The sequence below is a fragment of the Notechis scutatus genome, chromosome 1 (genome assembly GCF_049901735.1).
Source record: "Notechis scutatus isolate UNSWTSFEM ecotype Mainland chromosome 1, rNotScu1.2, whole genome shotgun sequence".
In the NCBI taxonomy this organism is placed as follows: Eukaryota; Metazoa; Chordata; class Lepidosauria; order Squamata; family Elapidae; genus Notechis; species Notechis scutatus.
Window position 1 is genome coordinate 61,563,644 of NC_142009.1, and position 18,280 is coordinate 61,581,923.

An 18,280-nucleotide genomic window follows, 5' to 3' on the forward strand; every position below is an offset into this window, starting at 1 on the left:
CTCCTTCTGTTCAGCATTTTGGTGGCACTGCATTTTGTGATCAGTCATATGTCAAGAGCTACCTCTGCATGTTTTTGTTATATAGAACAAAAAAGACCATGTATGAAACAGTATATGAATGCGCTGGAAGCTTGTTAGCAAGGACAGGGAGATATGAATGATGATGTAAATTAGTTTTAACTATATTCCCTTTTCTTTCTTGATCTCATGACTTTAATTTTTTTATTTATTGTTACTTGTTTTTTTGCTCTTGGCAAAATGTGGTTTACCCCAAAATGGAGCAGGATGATGGGTGTGTAGCAAAGAATTTTTATTTAATGCTGATTTATTCTATATTTGACCCTCTGAGGTATTTCCAAATTAGAATACTGAAAAGAAACGATCAGTTGTTTTAAATAAAATATATTTAAAATAGTTCTTTTCCTCTTGTAATGTTTAAGATGAGATGATCCTTCACATATTGGAAGATAGGAAATTGATCACTGGAAACTTCAGAGTTGCATAAAACTTTAATTTATACAATTATTACTGCTATCTTTAAAGAGCAGCACAACAGGCTATTGGTAGAATAAGAGGGCAATGAGCTTGTGTCTAAATGAACCAACTTTTCTTATCTTTTTCTCAAACCAAACTCAAATCAAAATTCTTTCTTCACTGACCTTGTTCAAAAGAAGGAAATCGACAGACTAGGAAGTTTACTTCATCCACTGAGTGTTAAGCAGTTTCCTTCTTGAGCTAAAAAAAAAAAACCTCTAATAAAGATGGGCGGAAGAATTCAGAGGGAGCACATTTGCAGCAAAGCTTCAAAAGACTTCAAGCACTCAGCTGGGACTATAAGTGGAAGGACATGGAACTTTTAAGCTGTGCAAGGGCCTCATTGGCAGTTAAGCACAGACTCTATCAATCTAATAATGGGATGGAATCAAAATGCAGCATTATTGCCCAGCAGTAGGAATATCTCATAGGTATTGTGCTGTTGCTGAAACAGATGATTCACAACATGATCAAACGAAAAAAACAACAACACTTGAAATCAGCATATTTTTTTCCTGCTAACCACTGTATTATTGTACTCACTCTTGGAAGAACTATATGGAGATTTTATTTTATCTTTGCTTCTAACTTATTTGAACAATATTACAGAAACTTGAGCATTTCATTTAATTCCTAATATGTTCTCAGAAATATTAATTTTATATTGAATAATAAACTCCACATTTCAATTCTCCATCATGTAATTCAGAGGTGGTATTCATCAGGTTCTGACCAGTTCTAGAGAACCGGTAGCAGAAATTTTGAGTAGTTTGGAGAACCAGCAAATACCACCTCTGACTGGCCCTGCCTCTATCTATTCTCTGCCTCCCGAGTCCCAGCTGATCGACTGAGTCTTCTTTTGTTGCCCTGCACAGGAGAATGGAGCTGGAAATCAGGTTAGTGGGGTGGGGAGGAAATGGGATTTTTCAGTAACCTTCCCCTGCCACGGCCACCCCTGCCACGGCCACCAAGCCATGCCCACAGAATGGGTAGTAAAAAAAATTGAATCCCACCACTTATATAATATATAATAAATAACTCCTTCAAAGTAAATAATTTGTTGGTTAGCGTGTCATTCTAACCTCAAAATTGGTTTAGCTAAATCATGTTTAATCATGGGCATGCATCCTATGTTAACACAACCTGAGGCTGTGTAAATCAAACATTGTCATTTATAAACCATGGTTTATTGTCTTACTGTGGTATATTAACTCAGCCAGTATCTTGGCATATCCTTCTAATCCCTTTAAATCTATACACTCTCTTTATCAAGCCTGTTATTTTGATTAGTGTCTGCTGGTAAAGGATGACAACATGATTGCAAACACTTCTGAATTACTGTATTATGTTGTTATGCAACTTTTTCAAACATCTTAACAAACATTCAGTTTAAGACTAGGGCATGTCTCTTCAGAACCTTCTGGAAAGTTTGTCATAAAGAAGTTAAAATTTGCAGTAAATTTGACTCAGATTATTAATCCATTTTACTCAATCTAGTTGGACCTGATTATTATTGGCTTTTGAAGTTTTCAGGTTATAATTTTGCCTCTCATAATTCTGCAGAGAATTCTAATAGATCTTTGATATGATGACTTGCAGTGCCTTGAATTAAAGGCAAAAATGTGCTTCACTGCAGGCAGGAGTGCAAGCATCATACTTCTCTGAATTCCTTAAAGCAGACACAGTTTTTTCTGAGATTGCACTGCAAACCCAGCTGCTTTAAGGACTTGCAAACATGCACTCTCCAAAGCAACTTTGAATCAGAAGCCCTGTATAGGCTGCTCTTTATGACAGTGGTCAGTGACTTTTTCCTTTGTGTGTGCATTTTTTTTTACACCATGATTTTTTTTCCTGGGAAGTTGGAATGATTCAGAAGAAAAGTACATACAAGAAGGATCAGGCAAGAGAAGTTTAAATTGAGTGACTGAAAGAATTGAAGTAATTTAGCCTGGAGAAAAGAAGGTACAGGACAGTACTTTGAAAGGCCCTGCATAAAAAGATTAAAACCCGCTCTGTTGTTCTAGTCTGCCAGATTAATCCAAGAAAATTATCCTCAAGAAGTGCTCTGGTAAATCAAATACTGTAATTTATAAATGATCGTTTATGATTTACTATGCTGTGAATTACTCCTGCAAATCTTGCCAAGAACACTGCAGGGACTGGTCCAGACAGTTGCCAAGTCAGTACTAACTTGAAGGCATGAATGAACGAATTGCTGCATTAATTTTTTTTTTTCATTTGTCAATTATTTACAAGATAATAGGTATAAGTATATACATAGTTATTGTGGAAAGGGAACTTCACGAAGACAGTAGTGTCACTCAAACAGGAAAAGCCCAAGGGGAAGATCAGGCCAGCTATAAAACAAACTTACATAGGAAAAGGAATCAAATAAAAGGTATTAAAGAATCCCTATAGACAAAAGCCTAAGTAATTAAGAAAACTAGACAAATAAGAAAAGGAAACCCTTACAAACACAGGACAGACCAAATAAGCAAAACAAACAGACAAAAGACAAAAAAATATAAATTACAAAAGAGACAGACAGGAGATTGCCACAAAACAAATATGAAAAAACCATTATAAAGCTAAAAGAGATTAGAAAAACCGATAATACAATCTAACCACCCCGCGTAGTTTGCCTTCCTCACCCTGCAGAGTTTGCCCTCCGGCAGGAATAAAGACAAACTCAAACACAATTTGAAACATTAAGCACAAATACAAACATTCACACTAAATCAACTCACAAAGGGAGAAAAGGGTATAAAAACCAGGATTTACCATAAGAAGCCAGCTAGCCCAGGAACGCAGACTTCTCGCTGTCCACCGCCTTCCTGAAAAATAAAAAGATCCAGCTTTCAAGCAGTTGTCCGTATCCTTGCGCCGGAGCTCTCCCAGCGGAAAATCGAATCCTCGGAAGAAAGGCATTTTGACACCTTTCAACATTATGAATACATGAAATGGGTACATATAAGAAAAATAAAAGAAACAATAGGACAGGGACGGTAGGCATGTTGGTGCGCTTATGCAAGCCCCCGCAAACCTCTTAGGAAAGGGGTGAGGTCAATAGTAGACAGTCTAAGGTTAAAGTTTTTTGGGGTTTAGGGAAGAAACCACAGAGTCAGGAAGAGCCAACTGATACTTTATTAAGCATTTGGGCAATGTGTATGGGGACAATACTAAGTTGGAGAGCATTGCTTTAATAACAGTTTCTTCAATTGCAGACTTCTGCTCAACTATTTATTACCAGATGCCTTATTTGCTATAATAAACACTGACTTTGAAAACCAATACTTCACAGCTACCATTAGATTTCAGAAAATTGGATGTTGTGAGAATACGAAACAATTTTCATAACATTTTCCATTAAGTCTCCTGAAGCTGTGAAGCTGTGAAGTATTTTACTCTTTGCTTTTGAAGAGCGTGAATGTGGTTCAGATTTGATCATGTGTATCAAATTGATTGAGCTTTATTAGATGTACGATATTAATGGAGTTTTTAAAAGTTTTCCTAGAATTCACACGCATAATTTTTTAAAAAAATCTATATTTCTTTGCTTTCAGTTCTCTGCAGTCGACTACTCTTGCTGTTGCTCTTTCCCCTACTAGTCTAATTTTCTGGGCCGTAGGTCAAAAGTGAACTCGCAGTAGCCCTTAGCTTCCTCATCAGTTATAGAGGATGAATCATCTTTTCTTTAAAAGGAATTGGAGATGCAAAGAAGAAGGGTTGAATTAACCCCCCTTCTGCTGCAAAGAATGCTGGGAATTGTAGGAACAACGGATTTGCCCATTTGTATGCCTTGCCTCTATTGGCTGGAGAGCGTCTTCGCCTCTAAAATACGCGACAGGGAAGGGACGAGAAGGGGCGTAATTTGCAGTGGCTGTTCGGCTCCCTGGTTGCAGCATGTCGGAGCAAGGCGAGATGAGCGGTCTGACCGATGAGGAAGCCTATAGCGCCTGTGCCGACCCCGATCCCAGCACGAAGGTAAAGGGAAAGGCGTGACTTGCAAGGAGGAGGAAACCGTTGAACAAATAGCGAGAGATTGCTGAAAAGTGGGAAGAACGGGGACACTCTTTGATTTCGCTGCGAGCGACTTTCGCTCCGCCGAAAGAACGGATAGAGCTCGCAGGATTCAGGAATTGCAGAAAACTCTGGTGGAAGAGAGAGCCCTTAGCCAAGCAAAAAGTGACCTCAAGTCTTGGCTGCCCGAGGATCATATCCTTCCCGGAATGCTGTTGCCTCATATGCCAGCCTTTTCCAGCCTGTGGGGTCCTTGGTGGTCTCTGAGCTTGCTTGACGTTTCGTTATCCAAACTAAGTAATATCATCAGTGCTAGTCCTGATGTTAGCAGTGATGGTGTTACCCTAGTTTGGGTAATGAAACGTATGCAAGAAAACAAGGAAACTCAGAAAGCACCAAGGACCCTTCCTTTCAACCCTGAGCTGCAAATATTCTTTATTTCCCAGCCTGGTCCGTGTGCTTGGCCAGCACTTTTCATCGTCTCAAATCTTATACAGCGAGAGTTTAATTCAAGGGCCTTCAAACTTAGTAAGTTTAAGACTTGTGGACTTCAACTCCCAGAATTCCTGAATTAACATGACTGGAGGAGGATTTCTGGGAGTTGAAGTCCACAAGTTTTAAAGCTGTCAAGTTTGAAGACCCCTGCTTTAATTCATATCTGGAAAGCCCCAAGTTAAGGAAAGCAATCATTTGTTAGCTATCCTACTAATCATGATAGATATGCATAGCCAATAAAGAATATTTGTAACTCAGAATTGAAATGAAGGGTCCTCATTTCATTTCATTATCCAAACGAGTGCCAGGCCTGATATTACCTTTTTTGGGTAATGAAACGTCTGCAAGAAAACAACCAAGCTCAGAGAGCACAAAGGACCCCTCCTCCTCACATCTGTCTAGGATTGTAAGATTACACATTGCAACCTGAACTGATTACAGGTAATCCTTGATTTACAGCAATTCATTTAGTGACCTTTCAAAGTTGTTTTTCAGTTACAACCTTTGTACCATTCCCATGATCATGTGATCAAAATTCAGATGCTGGACAGTTAGTTCATATTTATGACTGTTGCTGTGTTCCAAGGTTATGTGATCACCTTTTATGACCTTCTGAAAAAGTCAATGGGGAAACCATATTCACTTTACAACTGGGTGATTAACTAATTAACTGCAGTGATTCACTTAACTGTGGCAAGAAAGGTCATAACAGGGCAAAACTCACTTAACATGTCTCACTTAACAACAGAAATTTTGGGCTCAAGTGTGGTTGTAAATTGAGGACTATCTGTATTCTAGATCAGGGATCCCCAACCTTTTCGACGCCGCGGCCCGGTTCCGGCGTCAGCTGGGCGCCGCGACCGGTTCCAGCGTCAGCTGGCGCCGCCATCTTTTTTGACGAAAATCACTTCCCGGTGACGTCACGGAAGTGATTTTCGTCAAAAATAAGCGGCGCCAGCGTGCTGGTGAGCTTTTCGGGCAGAAATGGCTTTCTACCCGGAAAAGCTCAATTAAAGCGCTGGCGCCCGCCATCTTTTTGACAAAAAATTGCTTTTTTTTACCAAAAAGATGGCGGCGCCCAGCAACCAGCGGCCCGGTAAGGCTTGTTCCGCGTTCGGCCGGTCCGCGGACCGGCGGTTGGGGACCCTGTTCTAGATGCCTTCTCAAGTGTTATCAGAATCCCTTGAGGTACTTTATATTTTTCTCTGTTAATAACATAGTTGTGTTGGTATTTCTACCAAGTTTAGGAAGATTTAACAGGGTAGTTAGTAGATTGTAATCTTATTTACACATACCTTGGGGAATTATCTTCATTTAACATAGTATAATATGCTTTTGAAAAGATAAGATAGAAGTATGTTGCAAGAGTTATTTAAACCAAGGCTCTCTCACTAATGGTTCCTCATCCTAGCACTCTGTTGCCCAGGAGCTCCTCAGGAGAAAAAATGGTGAGAGTAGGAGTGGCTTATGGGACTTCCTTGCCTTCCCCATTGACTTTGCTTGTGGAAAACTGCCAGGGAAGATCACAAATAATGATCACCTAACTACAGGACCCTGCAACCTTCTTAAGTGCAAGACAGTTTCCAAGTATCCGAATCACAATCATGTTACTGCAGGGACGCTTTGAGGACGTCAACTTTATAGATGGCTCATAGGTAACTTGAACAGTAATCGTAACCTGAATTTAAACAGTAATCGTAACTTGAACAGTCACTGGACAAATGGTTGTACCTATCTGTGATTCTTTAAGTCAAACAAATCTTTTTGGGGGATTGCATTGCAGATGAAAGTGCTTTAAGGAATAGTAGGCAGGCATTGTTTGAAGCATCTTAGAATCTGAGCACTCTACAGCCCTTCATTATGTGAGGCTCTAATTGCTTATCTTTGCACCCCAATGCCCAATATTTTTTAAAGAAAGTTGGAGTAAGTAGAAAGAAAACATTTAAGAAAAATTAGGGAATGAATTTCAAGTCTTAAATTGAGAAATTGAAAGAACTGGGTTCATTTAAGTTGGAAAAACAAAATCTAAGGATAGCAAAATCACACTTTAGAAATCCCTGAAGGGGTGACATACAACTATCTTTTCTGGTGTTCCAGAGTGTACCAAATGGAATAATTTTCCTGAAGGCTCCAGTGAAAGTTAGAAACATTCTTATCAGTAAGAACAGGTGTAAATTGAACCAGTTATCAAGTAATATATATTTAAGGGGCCCTGGACAGTCATCTTTTACCATATTTTAATTTAGATTCTTAGGTTGAGAAAGAATTTTCAACTTGAAGCTCCCTTTCAAAACAATGGCTCTTCTATTGTTATTCAGTACCCTAGGCACCAAAATAATAACATCCACCAGAATCCTGCTAAAACCATGCAAGTACTGACCAGATAGTTTTGTGCTGTCAAAACAAATACTTTAGTCTTGGCCATTTTTTTGTCTCAAGGAAAACTATATTCTATTTTGTTGAGTCTTCTGAGTTACCAAAGTTGTATTTTTCTATAGGATTTCCTTATGCAGCAGACAATGCTAAGAGTAAAAGATCCTAAAAAATCACTGGATTTTTATACTAGAATTCTTGGGATGACGTAAGTAAAAACAATTTACTTGTCTTCATTAGCATTTTAACCATTTAAAAACAAAAGAGTCTTGGATCTAGTCCTCCACTAATGAAAGATTTTAAGCTGCTTTATATTGCTCCAATGATATGGAAGGCCTTTGAGAAAACTTGGCACAGAAGAGAAGAACTACTAAAGAAACAAAAAATGTTTTCCCTTTGATGAAAACTTCAGCTGAGTAAAAGGACTCTTTCTTTGTTTGTGGGTGTAATATTTTTGTCAATCACTAGAGTGAGAAACATGTTTAACTCTGCCTTTTCTCCAAGGTTGTTCGTCCCTCATCAACCCTACCAGTAGATTGGAATATATTTAAGTATGAGGCAACATTATTGAGTGTTCTATTTGCTGCATGTGACAAATGTGCACCCTACATACTTGATTTTCTAAGAACAATAACTAAAAACATATTTGAAATAACAAGAAATCAAATGCTTTTGGCTACCATACTTGTTGTATGTAGTCTACATTAAAACTGATTTGACATATTAAGTCAGGATTTGGGAGATATATTGTGAAGTGCACATAAATTGTTCCTCACAAATGTTCCTCCAAATATTTTCTGAGTGAAAACTAAATTTTATATAAGCAAAAGTATTGCATTTTCCTCAACATTGCCACAGTAAGGGTCGTTTTGGATTTGATCTATATAAGAAAATAATATCACTTGTATGCTTTTGTTGTCATTGTAAACCTCAGGTTTATTTTTAATTGATTTTTCTAAAATTTAAAAAATTGCCAACAGCAGTCCTAAAGCTGATCGTCAAGGGGCTTGTTACTATGTTACAATGAGGAAATTGGGAGGTGGGGTGGAATCAGCTTTATTTTGAGAAAGATTTGATTGCCTTCAATTTAAAGCTGTAGAGGTCTCTGAAAGCTTACGCCAAATGAGTTTATTGATCTTTTGAGGTGTGATGAATTTTGCTTTCTTGGTATATTTTTTTTTACTTCAAGAAATCAGTAAATTTGCAAGCATGTGAAACAAAGTATGGCAAATCACTTCATGTTTAGGATGAAATAATTTGTATATTTTTTTCCTCAGTTTACTTCAAAAATATGACTTTCCTTCTATGAAGTTCTCCCTCTACTTTTTGGCGTATGAAGATAAAAATGATATTCCAAAAGATAATAATGAGAGGATAGCATGGACCTTTTCTAGGAAGGCCACAGTAGAACTGACACAGTGAGTGTATTCTCTCAAATGTAGTGATTGTTGCATATTGGTTTTTCCCCAGTCCCCAGATTTTCATCTATTATATCATCTTCAAACCTGGAGATTCTGAGAAATGAATAAGGAATGATCTTTTTGCAAACTAAGGATCACCTTTAAAATGATTTTTAAAGAGGACACCCTTAAAATAATTTTTTTTAAAGAAAGGTTTGGTTCCTGTAGAGCAGGGGTGTCAAACTCGTGATCTGTGGGCCGGATGCATCACACGCTGGCCATGCCCATCCCGGTTTAGTGAAAGGTAAAAAAAATTGCAATGTGTTTTGTGACAACAATGTGATGCTGCAAATTTAACGTCCCTGCTATAGAGGGTATGAAAATGGTCTTGAAGAAGGAAATCAACATCCATTATGCAAGCAATAATTATATTGCTAAAGCAATATAGTACTGTTAAAGTACTGTTCAAAAGTACTGTTCTAATAATTTATATTGTCTGTGTCATAATTTGCCTACTTAAAGAAAGGACAGTTCCATACAAAGGAATAAATATCCTGCTTTTAATGTGTGCTGGATCAACTTATTGTCAGATACAGATTTTTTTCAGTGTGTTTAATCACTTTTAAACTGGAACAGGTGTCTGACTTACCAGCACTCAAATAAAATAAATAAAAATGCTGGCCAAAGAATAAAAATAGCTCCTAAATCTACTCAGAATGGAAAGCAATTCCAATAGCTAATTGCTTAGCAGCTACAGTTCATCACACAAATCATGTGACCATCAAATTAAAATAAATCCTGGTAGTCTTTGACTTATAATTGGTTGCTTAACAATCATCAGAAGCCTCAAAACTAATTATGGCCTGTTTCAAAGTTTCTATGACCATAATCCACCCATCTCCCTGTTACATAATCACATTTTGGGTGCTGGGCAACCAGATCACCTTTCCAGTTACAAGACTGAGTTTGCAATGTTTATTTCAGTTCCCCGTATTTATTTCCAGTTCTGACAATTGTCCATTGGAGAAAATAGATTTGCTAATGACCATGGTGGCTGGGGATGGCTGCTGCCCAGTGAGAGGGTGTACAAGCAGCTACTGTGGTTTCGGGAAATTGAAACACCCCTACAATTGTAAATGCAAGTGGGCTGCCAATCACTTGAATTTTGATCACATGACTGCAGAGGCACTATATCAGTTGTATATAAGACTGGGTAGTGCCATCGTAACTCAAATAGTTACTAAACGAATGGTTGTTAAGCAAGTTCTGCCTGTAGTTTTACATGTTTGGGTAACAGACTAACTGCAGTGAAGAAGCAGATTCCTACCCAATGATTTACTTCCAATTTTATATCAGCGCAAATAAATCCCTGTTCTTTATAAGTTTATTTGATGTAGTTCATTTTTATGTGGATTCTTTTAGTATACATTAGCTTTAATTTCTCTAGAGCAATAATCCCAATATAATTTCCCAATATAATTGGATGTAATTTGCTAATGGTTCAAATTTATATATTTACTGTTCTCTATATTGAATTTAGGATTTTCTTTAGTTTCTTTAAGTTTTTTCAACAAGTTTAGTTAGCCTCTAATTTATGCTGGAACTGCTTAATCAATATATATTTGTCCTCCACTTGTTCCATTTGTCTCCTTCCTTCCTTCCTTCCTTCCTTCCTTCCTCCCTCCCTTCCTTTCTTCCTTCCAGCAACTGGGGCACTGAAAATGATGAGAATCAGGCATATCACAGTGGCAATTCAGACCCCAGAGGATTTGGTATGTTTTGAAAAAAGCCAAAATGTATTATATGCGTGTCTTTTATTTCCAAAAAAGTGTATTAATCTTTAAAAAGTGGGGGGAGGGGAAAAAACTCTACTCCAAGTTCATATTTTTTTAATCTTTTCATGGATGAAAACTTTCTCCATGAAATACAGCAATGGCATTGGCTCTAGGATCAGCTCTTCCCAATTTAATGCATCCAGTTGTATTCAGTTTCCACAATATGATGGCAGCATAAATTTCCTTCTAGGTTGGGCTTCATTTGTCAGAGAAACCATGTTTACAATTACTATGTAATTCTACTGGAGGAACTTCAGACAAAAAGAACATTATGCCTGATTATCATATTCATTACATGTGGATTGTATTTATTATTATTTGCATAGCACCACATGTTCTATGGGTAATTCACAAAACAAAATTACAAAACAGTAAAATCATAAAACTGCATTTCACAGTGAAAAAAGTATAATTGAAAGCATATTACTAAATAAATGATAGATATACCATAACTCTGAAGGCTTGTCAAAACAAGTATGTTGTAATGGCTTTCCAGAAGGCAACTAATGTAAAAAATAACTGAATTTTGGAGAGCAGGTAAGAGTAAAGATCAAGAATAGACCCTTTATAAGGTGAAGCAAGCAGTGCAGTCTGCAGTTAGCTCTACTTTTACCAGGCAGCATGTCTGTTTGAGCATTCTGTATATACTGAGGTGTCTTCAAGGGCAGACAAAGGAATAGTGTACTGCAATTTATTTCAATAATAGTTTGAAACATCTCCTTTAATTTTTTTTATCTGTCAGTTGACCAGAGTCAGATAAGGGAGATGGGCAACTATATAAATTGAAATAACTGAATAAAGATTAAACCAGAAGGAAGGAGACGGGTATAGGTTTGAGTAAAGTAGCATTTTTATTAAGAAGATGGTGTTACATGATGATAGAGTTGGCTCTCGTAAGTCTAATTCTGATCAATAGGGAGATTGGTAAGAATTAGACCTAGGAATGAATGAGTCAGGCACTTTGAGGCCAAATGACTATGTTGTTCTGGAATTCACAAACACAAAGGAAGAGAAAAATGGTGAAAAATTAGCTAGAATTGAATATACTAAGGAGAAAGATGGGCAGCGTGCTATAGCTTGAAATCTTAAAAACAAACAAATGTGGGACATCCTTAAAAACAAGATACTGCAAGCTCAGATCCAAGCAATTCCCAGGGAAAAACACACTGAATAAGCTTCAAGTGTGCTGCATGGGATTTGGAAACCAAATCTTAGGAAGAATAGTTAAACTTTCTGACTATATTTTGCTTACACAAGGGAAGACCAAGGAAAGCCATGATGGTCTTCAAATATTTACAGAGAAAGCCTGCTGTGTACAAGCATAGAGAGGACTTACTCTTTTTTTGAAATCAAGGACAGGAGTAATGACTTGATATTTTTAAAATGAGTAAAATTGAGTATTTGTTTACAACAATAATGGACGTTGCCCAGACATTTGTTAGAGACAATTTAATGCATATCTAAACTGGTACTGGTCCATGATCTGTTAGAAACCGGACTGCAGAGTTGGAGGTGAGTGACAGGCAAGTAAGCAAAGCTTCAATTGTTATTTGCAGCTGCTCCCCAGTGCTAGCATCACCATCTCAGCTCCACCTCATATAATCAGGCATTAAGATTCATATAGTGCAAACCATACTATAAACTGCACATGCGGGGGATTTAGGTTGCATGCTTCTTCCACTCTCCCGGTCCATGGAAACATGATCTTCCATGAAACCGTTCCCTGGTGCCGAAAAAGTTGGGGACTGCTTGTTTAGCATACTGCAGAAGCTAGGGATTGAACTAGATGTAGGATCCACACTGAAACTCTGGTTCATTCAGTAAAGTTGTATCTTCTTGATAATCTCTAAATTTATTGGACTATAATTTCCATAATCCCATCATTGAGTTTCAGAACTGGACAGAAATTATAGGAGTTGTGCCAATGCCTCTGGATCACATCAGATTGGGGATGTTCCCTTTTAAACGTAGTTTTGAATGCAATGAATAGATTTCTTCTGTATGTATTATGGAATAATGGTTGTATTTCCTGTTTTTCAAAGAATGGATGGTTTACATCAATGCTTTATGAACAAAGGCATTCACATATTACCAAATGTAGCAATGTTTTTGATTATTCTGCTGTTCTTTAGGTCACATTGGAATTGCTGTTCCTGATGTAAATAAAGCTTGTAAAAGATTTGAAGAACTGGGGGTAAAATTTGTGAAAAAACCAGATGATGGTGAGTGTGCTATGAACCAATAATTGCCTTTTTCTTTGTATGTAGTATTGAGATTAATGGGTGAATACATCAATCATGTCAAATTGTATATAATTATGTAGGGTAGCATGATGTGTATCTCCAACCTATTTGTCTATCTTCAGGTTGCTTTTTGCAAATAAATGATAAAAATCTTGTCACTAGAAAAAAAATCTTGGCGAAGATATTATATTAATCTGGGAAAGTTGTAAAGTAGTATCCAATCTGGGTCTGTCACCGGACCAGATGTTTTGTCTTCCAAGCTTTCGGACTTGTGCTAGAGCCCATCTTCAGGGAACTTCTGGTAATCCCCTCAGGGTGACTGTGGTACTCCTCAACAAACTATCCATCACATTGTGTCCCAATGTCTATCAAGAGCTTACACTGGCCCAATGTCTGATTTTCTCAACATAGACCACCCTGTCCTTGAATGGCTGGATGGACTGGACATTAACATTTGAACCACTATATGTCCATGTATTTGCCATACGCTAAATAAATAAATTCTGGTGACCGACCTAGATTGGATCTTACATTATCCTGGGATACACACCTTGTAAAGGCTTGAAATGAGAATTACACTAGAATTTATTAAAATTATATATTCCTCTTTTATAGGTAAAATGAAAGGCCTGGCTTTTATTCAGGATCCTGATGGCTACTGGATTGAAATCCTGAACCCTAATCATATGGTGACTTTAATCTAGATTAGAAATAACAACAATGCACTGTTAGTTACAAGAAGCTGTGGGAGCACCATCACTTGAGACCTTTAAGAAGAAGAACTATTGTAACTTCTTTAAGGGAAAACAATTGATGTAATCAGGAAAAAAAAAAGTAGCTGATCCTGTATTCTGTTTCTTCTCTCCCTACTTACTTCATGAATTTGGTTGTGAACTTGAATACTTTTAGCGTAATACAGCAGAAGAATCATTCAGATTGGAGGTTAGGGAGTGAGTAGCAGTATACTGATGGTCTAAAATTCCTTTCTCTTTTTCTTTTATGTGCAAGAAGAGATGGAAGGCCAAGTTTGGCTCTTGCATGCAATTTCCCATTTAATCTGAATACAGAATATTCTAATATTTTTTCTTTTGGGGCATATAAACCTGTGGTTTATTGTGAGTCATTCTCAAAACCAATGTTGATAAGATCTTTATCAAGGTTTGAATTTCCAAATCTACCATAGAAAAAAGCAGAGCTTTCAGCTTTTTATTTTATTTTAGAAATTTACTTCTGTTTCTACTAAACAGGGATCCTTTGGGGTAGAACAAACCTTCATAACTGATTTTTTTTTAAATGGTGAACCACAATTAGTACAAATCATGTTTAAGGGAAATTGAGCCAAGTTTAAAAAATATATATTATTTAGCTGTAGTGCCTGAATGCAGTCAAATGTTCTGAATTTTTTTTTTCTGGAAAAATGTTCACTGTTGAACTCTTTTTATGGTTGGTGAATTCTGTAATGCAATACAAATTGATTCTTGCTCCTAGCTCCAGTAAATAACGGTTGCTGTATTTGGATCATTTTGAAGTGCTGACAAAAAATCAAAATGGCAATTTTAAGACTCTGGAAGAAGATGGAAAATATTAAATATTTGCATACTAAATTGTGAAGTTGTACTCTTTTTTATTCTCTGTTGCTGAAGCTGACTCTTCAACTTTGTGGAATCTTGTTTATGCTTCCTTATATTTGGCACTAAAAAAAATAATTTCAGGATCTGTTGGTTGTTTGCATATCAAAAACTAGGAAGCCAGTAAAACAATATTGGTTTTTGGAGAGCCAGTTTAGTATACAGATATTCCTCTCTTACCAACCACTTGTTCAGCAATTGTTACAAAGGTGCTTAAAAATAATTTTACAGCCAAGTTACCACCATTTAATATCTTCATAGCATTGCTTAGTCAAGTGATTAGCATTACACTCAGGACATATTGTCCTATGCCCGCCTTGTGTTTTTTTCTCCCTTCCCCCCACTGCAGAGAGTTTGGAGAGGAAGGGATTGTAAGAGAGTAAGCTGTTTACTCTTCTACACATTGAAACCAATGCAATCATGCAAGCAAGTTGAATCTGAAAGCTGCAGGCCCATTACAGATAGCTTACAGTACTGTTGTGAAATCTTTTCCTTTCTGCTGTGAGGATGGGGAAAAGAAAACGATTTCTATAGGCAATCTCTCCTTTGTCCGATTCTTTCCCATTGCTGATGCACAAACACATTGCTTTTGATATGCAGAAGTACATAGTACTCTATTGAAATCCTTTCCTCATCACTCTCTGTTGTGTATGTGGAGTCAGGAAAAGGAGAGCTGGCAGGGATGGGATCCGACCGGTATAACTACTGGTTCTGTTGCTCTGCATTGCGTGCACATGCACGAGTCGCGCACATGCCATTTACGACCTGCTAGGCTGCCTGGACAGCTGAGCAGCACTGTGTGTGGGTGCGCAGCAGTTGGAAAAGCCCTTTTTTCCTGCTTTTTTAACCGCAGCTGTGCCGTGCAAAGCAGCTGCGGTTGAAAAAGCAGGAAATAAAGGACAGGTAAGAGCCCGGGCGGACGCATGGGCCAAAACAGCAGCAGACACAGAACCGGTTCTGTGTCTGCTGCTCTTCAGAGCTATTGGTTCTGTAGAGCCAGACAGAACTGTTAGAATCCCACCCTTGAGATCTGACCTATAGAAATTACTTGGTTTGCCACTGTACAAGTGGAGCTATTAGAGAAGAAGAGTTTTCAAGAGAGTATTGTAAGATGTTTGCCTGGGATGTCAGCGCAATCAACCAACATACTAGTCTCTTTCTAGATGGAAAGCACAGTTGTGGTTACATGATTTCCCATTTATCATCTGCTTTGCTCAGCAGTGGAGTTCCTGGTTCCAATTAGGGTCATTGAGTGAAGACGACTTGTAGTGGTTTTATTTATTTGATTTATATAGCTGTCCATCTCAGCATATATCATAAAACAAAAACAACTAAAACTCTATGAAATAAATATATAGCAAGGCAATCAGGTTACAAACTGGAAGTGAGTTTTTGAAGCCTGCTGTTACCCTCAGCCAGTCACTTTCTCTAGTAATAGGAAGCAGAAGCAAGTAATAACAAATCATTTCTGAAAGTCTGCCAAAAAACTGAGGGTCTTTCTAGGCAGTTTTTAGGGGATCAGCTGTCTTTGTATTTCTTCGATAATCATAAAATACAAAGATCTGCAAATAGAAGTAGAATGACTGTGGTGAAAAAAACAAAGAGTACCAATAGCAATATGTGCCTTGGTTGCAATCCCAAAACACCAATTGAACTCTACTGGCATTGACAAAATCATCATTGGTCATTTGCAAAAAGCACCTTTACATGCCTTGCATCCTGTAATAGTGCCTTTAATATCATCAAACATCTACTTGGGTCCTTGAGAAGGGCTTGATAGGTAAATAAAAATACCAAATCCAGTCTGACTGACTTGTGACAATCTGGCAGACTGTGCAATCAACCATAATTGGAGGCTACAGAAATAAAAAGGTTAGTAATAGAAGTATCTCTTGTATACGTAAGTGCGGTTTTCATCCTATAAACGTTGCTGCATTCTGAACCCTATATCAATGAAGGAATGAAAGCTCAGTTTTCACTGCATTATGGCATAAAAAGGGCTACGAGATTGTGCTGTGTCACATTTGCAAGGATTTTTTTTTTAATGTCACTATTCCAGTTTGCTTAATGCAAAGGATATTACTAGGAGGAAAGTAGTTTATCTACCTTTTACTGGTCAGGGAAATTGCAAACTATAGCTGGAAGCAAGGATTCAGAAGGCTGATGGTCAGGGAGAAAGACTTATTTTCTCTGACTCCATGCTAATCTAGACTTTTAAGACCGTGCCTATGTATCCTAAACCAGTGTGACCCTCCCTATAAGGTATGTTGTGAAAGAAACTCCTTTTGAGGGTTGTATCCAAAAAAAGGAAAGCGCGACTGATCTTTCTTAGTAGCAATGGGCTAATGCCGAAAACAAGTTGAATCGGGTCGGATAGTATAAACTACGGTCCCGTTTAACAAAAAAATAAAATAAAAATGAAATATTGAAATAAATCTCAAATTTCTTTTTCTTAATTTTCGTCGCAGTTCAAACAAGTAAGATTATGTAAGATTAACAATTGGCAAATCAAATAAATAAATAAAATAAAATAAATAAATGTTTTGACCGCTCACGCTGGCGCCCGTCCGCTTGGCTTGAATTTCAGCTTTGCAATTTCTCCATTGATTTTAAAGGAGCAAATATTTCCAAGGGGAGATAGGTTAAACGAGGGGTGGCTTTTTTTTTTTTCTTCCCTTTTCTTTCCCTGGAAATTACCGTACCAGACTCCAAAAAGGGACAATGTACAAAAATGTGTAATCCAGCAACGTCAGAGTCTCGCTTTCGTTTCCGTCGCGGTGACGTCGACGCGCCGAGCGCTGGCGTTGCCAGGGTGACGTCAGTGCTCGCGGCGACGCCTGAACGCCACGGCCGGCAGAGGAGGGAGGGGGTGTCCTGCTCCAGCGCTCCACCGGTAAGTCTGGTGGCGAAAGGGCTGGGGAGGGGGGCGAGTTTCCTCGGTGTTTCCCCCGCCCCCACGCGCTCGCTCGTAGGGCCTTGCGCAGGCTGCAAGCAGCCAAGGCCGTTAATATCGGTTCGCCCTTCCTTGCCGGGTAACCCCGCGGCCCTGAGCATTTCTTAGCCACTCGGCGAGGTTATTTCATGGCAGGCAAAGGGCACCCGATGGGTATCGCGAAGGGGTCGTTGCGAGCTTCTTCTTCTTCTTCTTTTTTCCCCCCTTTCCCTCAAGGGCTCCGCCTCGGGATGTGCAGCAGGTTTTTCGCGTCCGGTTTTCCTGGGGGTTGCAAAGTGGCGATGGGGCTTCGTTCATTCCATCATGAAAGCGTACGTCTGGAATTGAGGTCTTGGTAGAAGTGGGGCGTTGTGTGCAGTTGACGCCCTTTACGTACCTGGGCCTTTAAGTCTATCTTTCGGAATGCAAAATCCCGGGTTTTTTTTTTTAGTTATTACTGGGTTTGCATGCAAACCTTGGTAAAATAAAAGCTAAAGTGCAACATAAGGCCGTTCATGTGCCAGGGTCGTATGTTTAATTAAGTTGACCAGAACATAATTACACCCCTCCAACCGCCAAAACACAAGCTTGGGAAAACCATTCTAAATAGAGTAATTAGTGATAGTTCAGTAATGTTGAAACTACATTGCCCTTGTCCCCAAAATTTCTGATCAGCCTTATGAAAAGTCTTCCATTAGATTCTTAGACTGCAACTCTCATCCACCTTGTTTAACTCAGTTGGGTTTCTAAATATGTATGTACGGTTAATGCTGTTGATGTTGTGTATGGTACATGTAAAACTCTAGTCTTTATCTCTTAT

General features: G+C 38.2%; 2 protein-coding genes across 5 annotated transcripts in view; both read left to right on the forward strand.

Annotated features, from left to right (window-relative positions):
* Positions 1 to 4,407: 4,407 nt before the first annotated feature.
* Positions 4,408 to 14,504, forward strand: GLO1 (glyoxalase I). The gene is made up of 6 exons (XM_026681382.2): positions 4,408 to 4,518; positions 7,548 to 7,630; positions 8,700 to 8,840; positions 10,527 to 10,594; positions 12,790 to 12,879; positions 13,516 to 14,504. The coding sequence occupies exons 1-6, from the start codon at positions 4,438 to 4,440 to the stop codon at positions 13,602 to 13,604; spliced, it is 552 nt and encodes a 183-aa protein (XP_026537167.1). The 5' UTR covers positions 4,408 to 4,437; the 3' UTR covers positions 13,605 to 14,504.
* A 2,780-nt stretch (positions 14,505 to 17,284) lies between these two features.
* Positions 17,285 to 18,280, forward strand: part of BTBD9 (BTB domain containing 9) — a 148,391-nt gene continuing 147,395 nt past the window's right edge. For 3 of the 4 annotated variants that reach the window (XM_087965545.1, XM_026681372.2, XM_087965536.1), the window contains exon 1: positions 17,285 to 17,421. The gene's annotated coding sequence lies outside the window, so the exon portion shown is untranslated. The remainder of the gene's footprint in view (positions 17,422 to 18,280) is intronic. The other variant, XM_087965554.1, reaches the window with a different exon arrangement.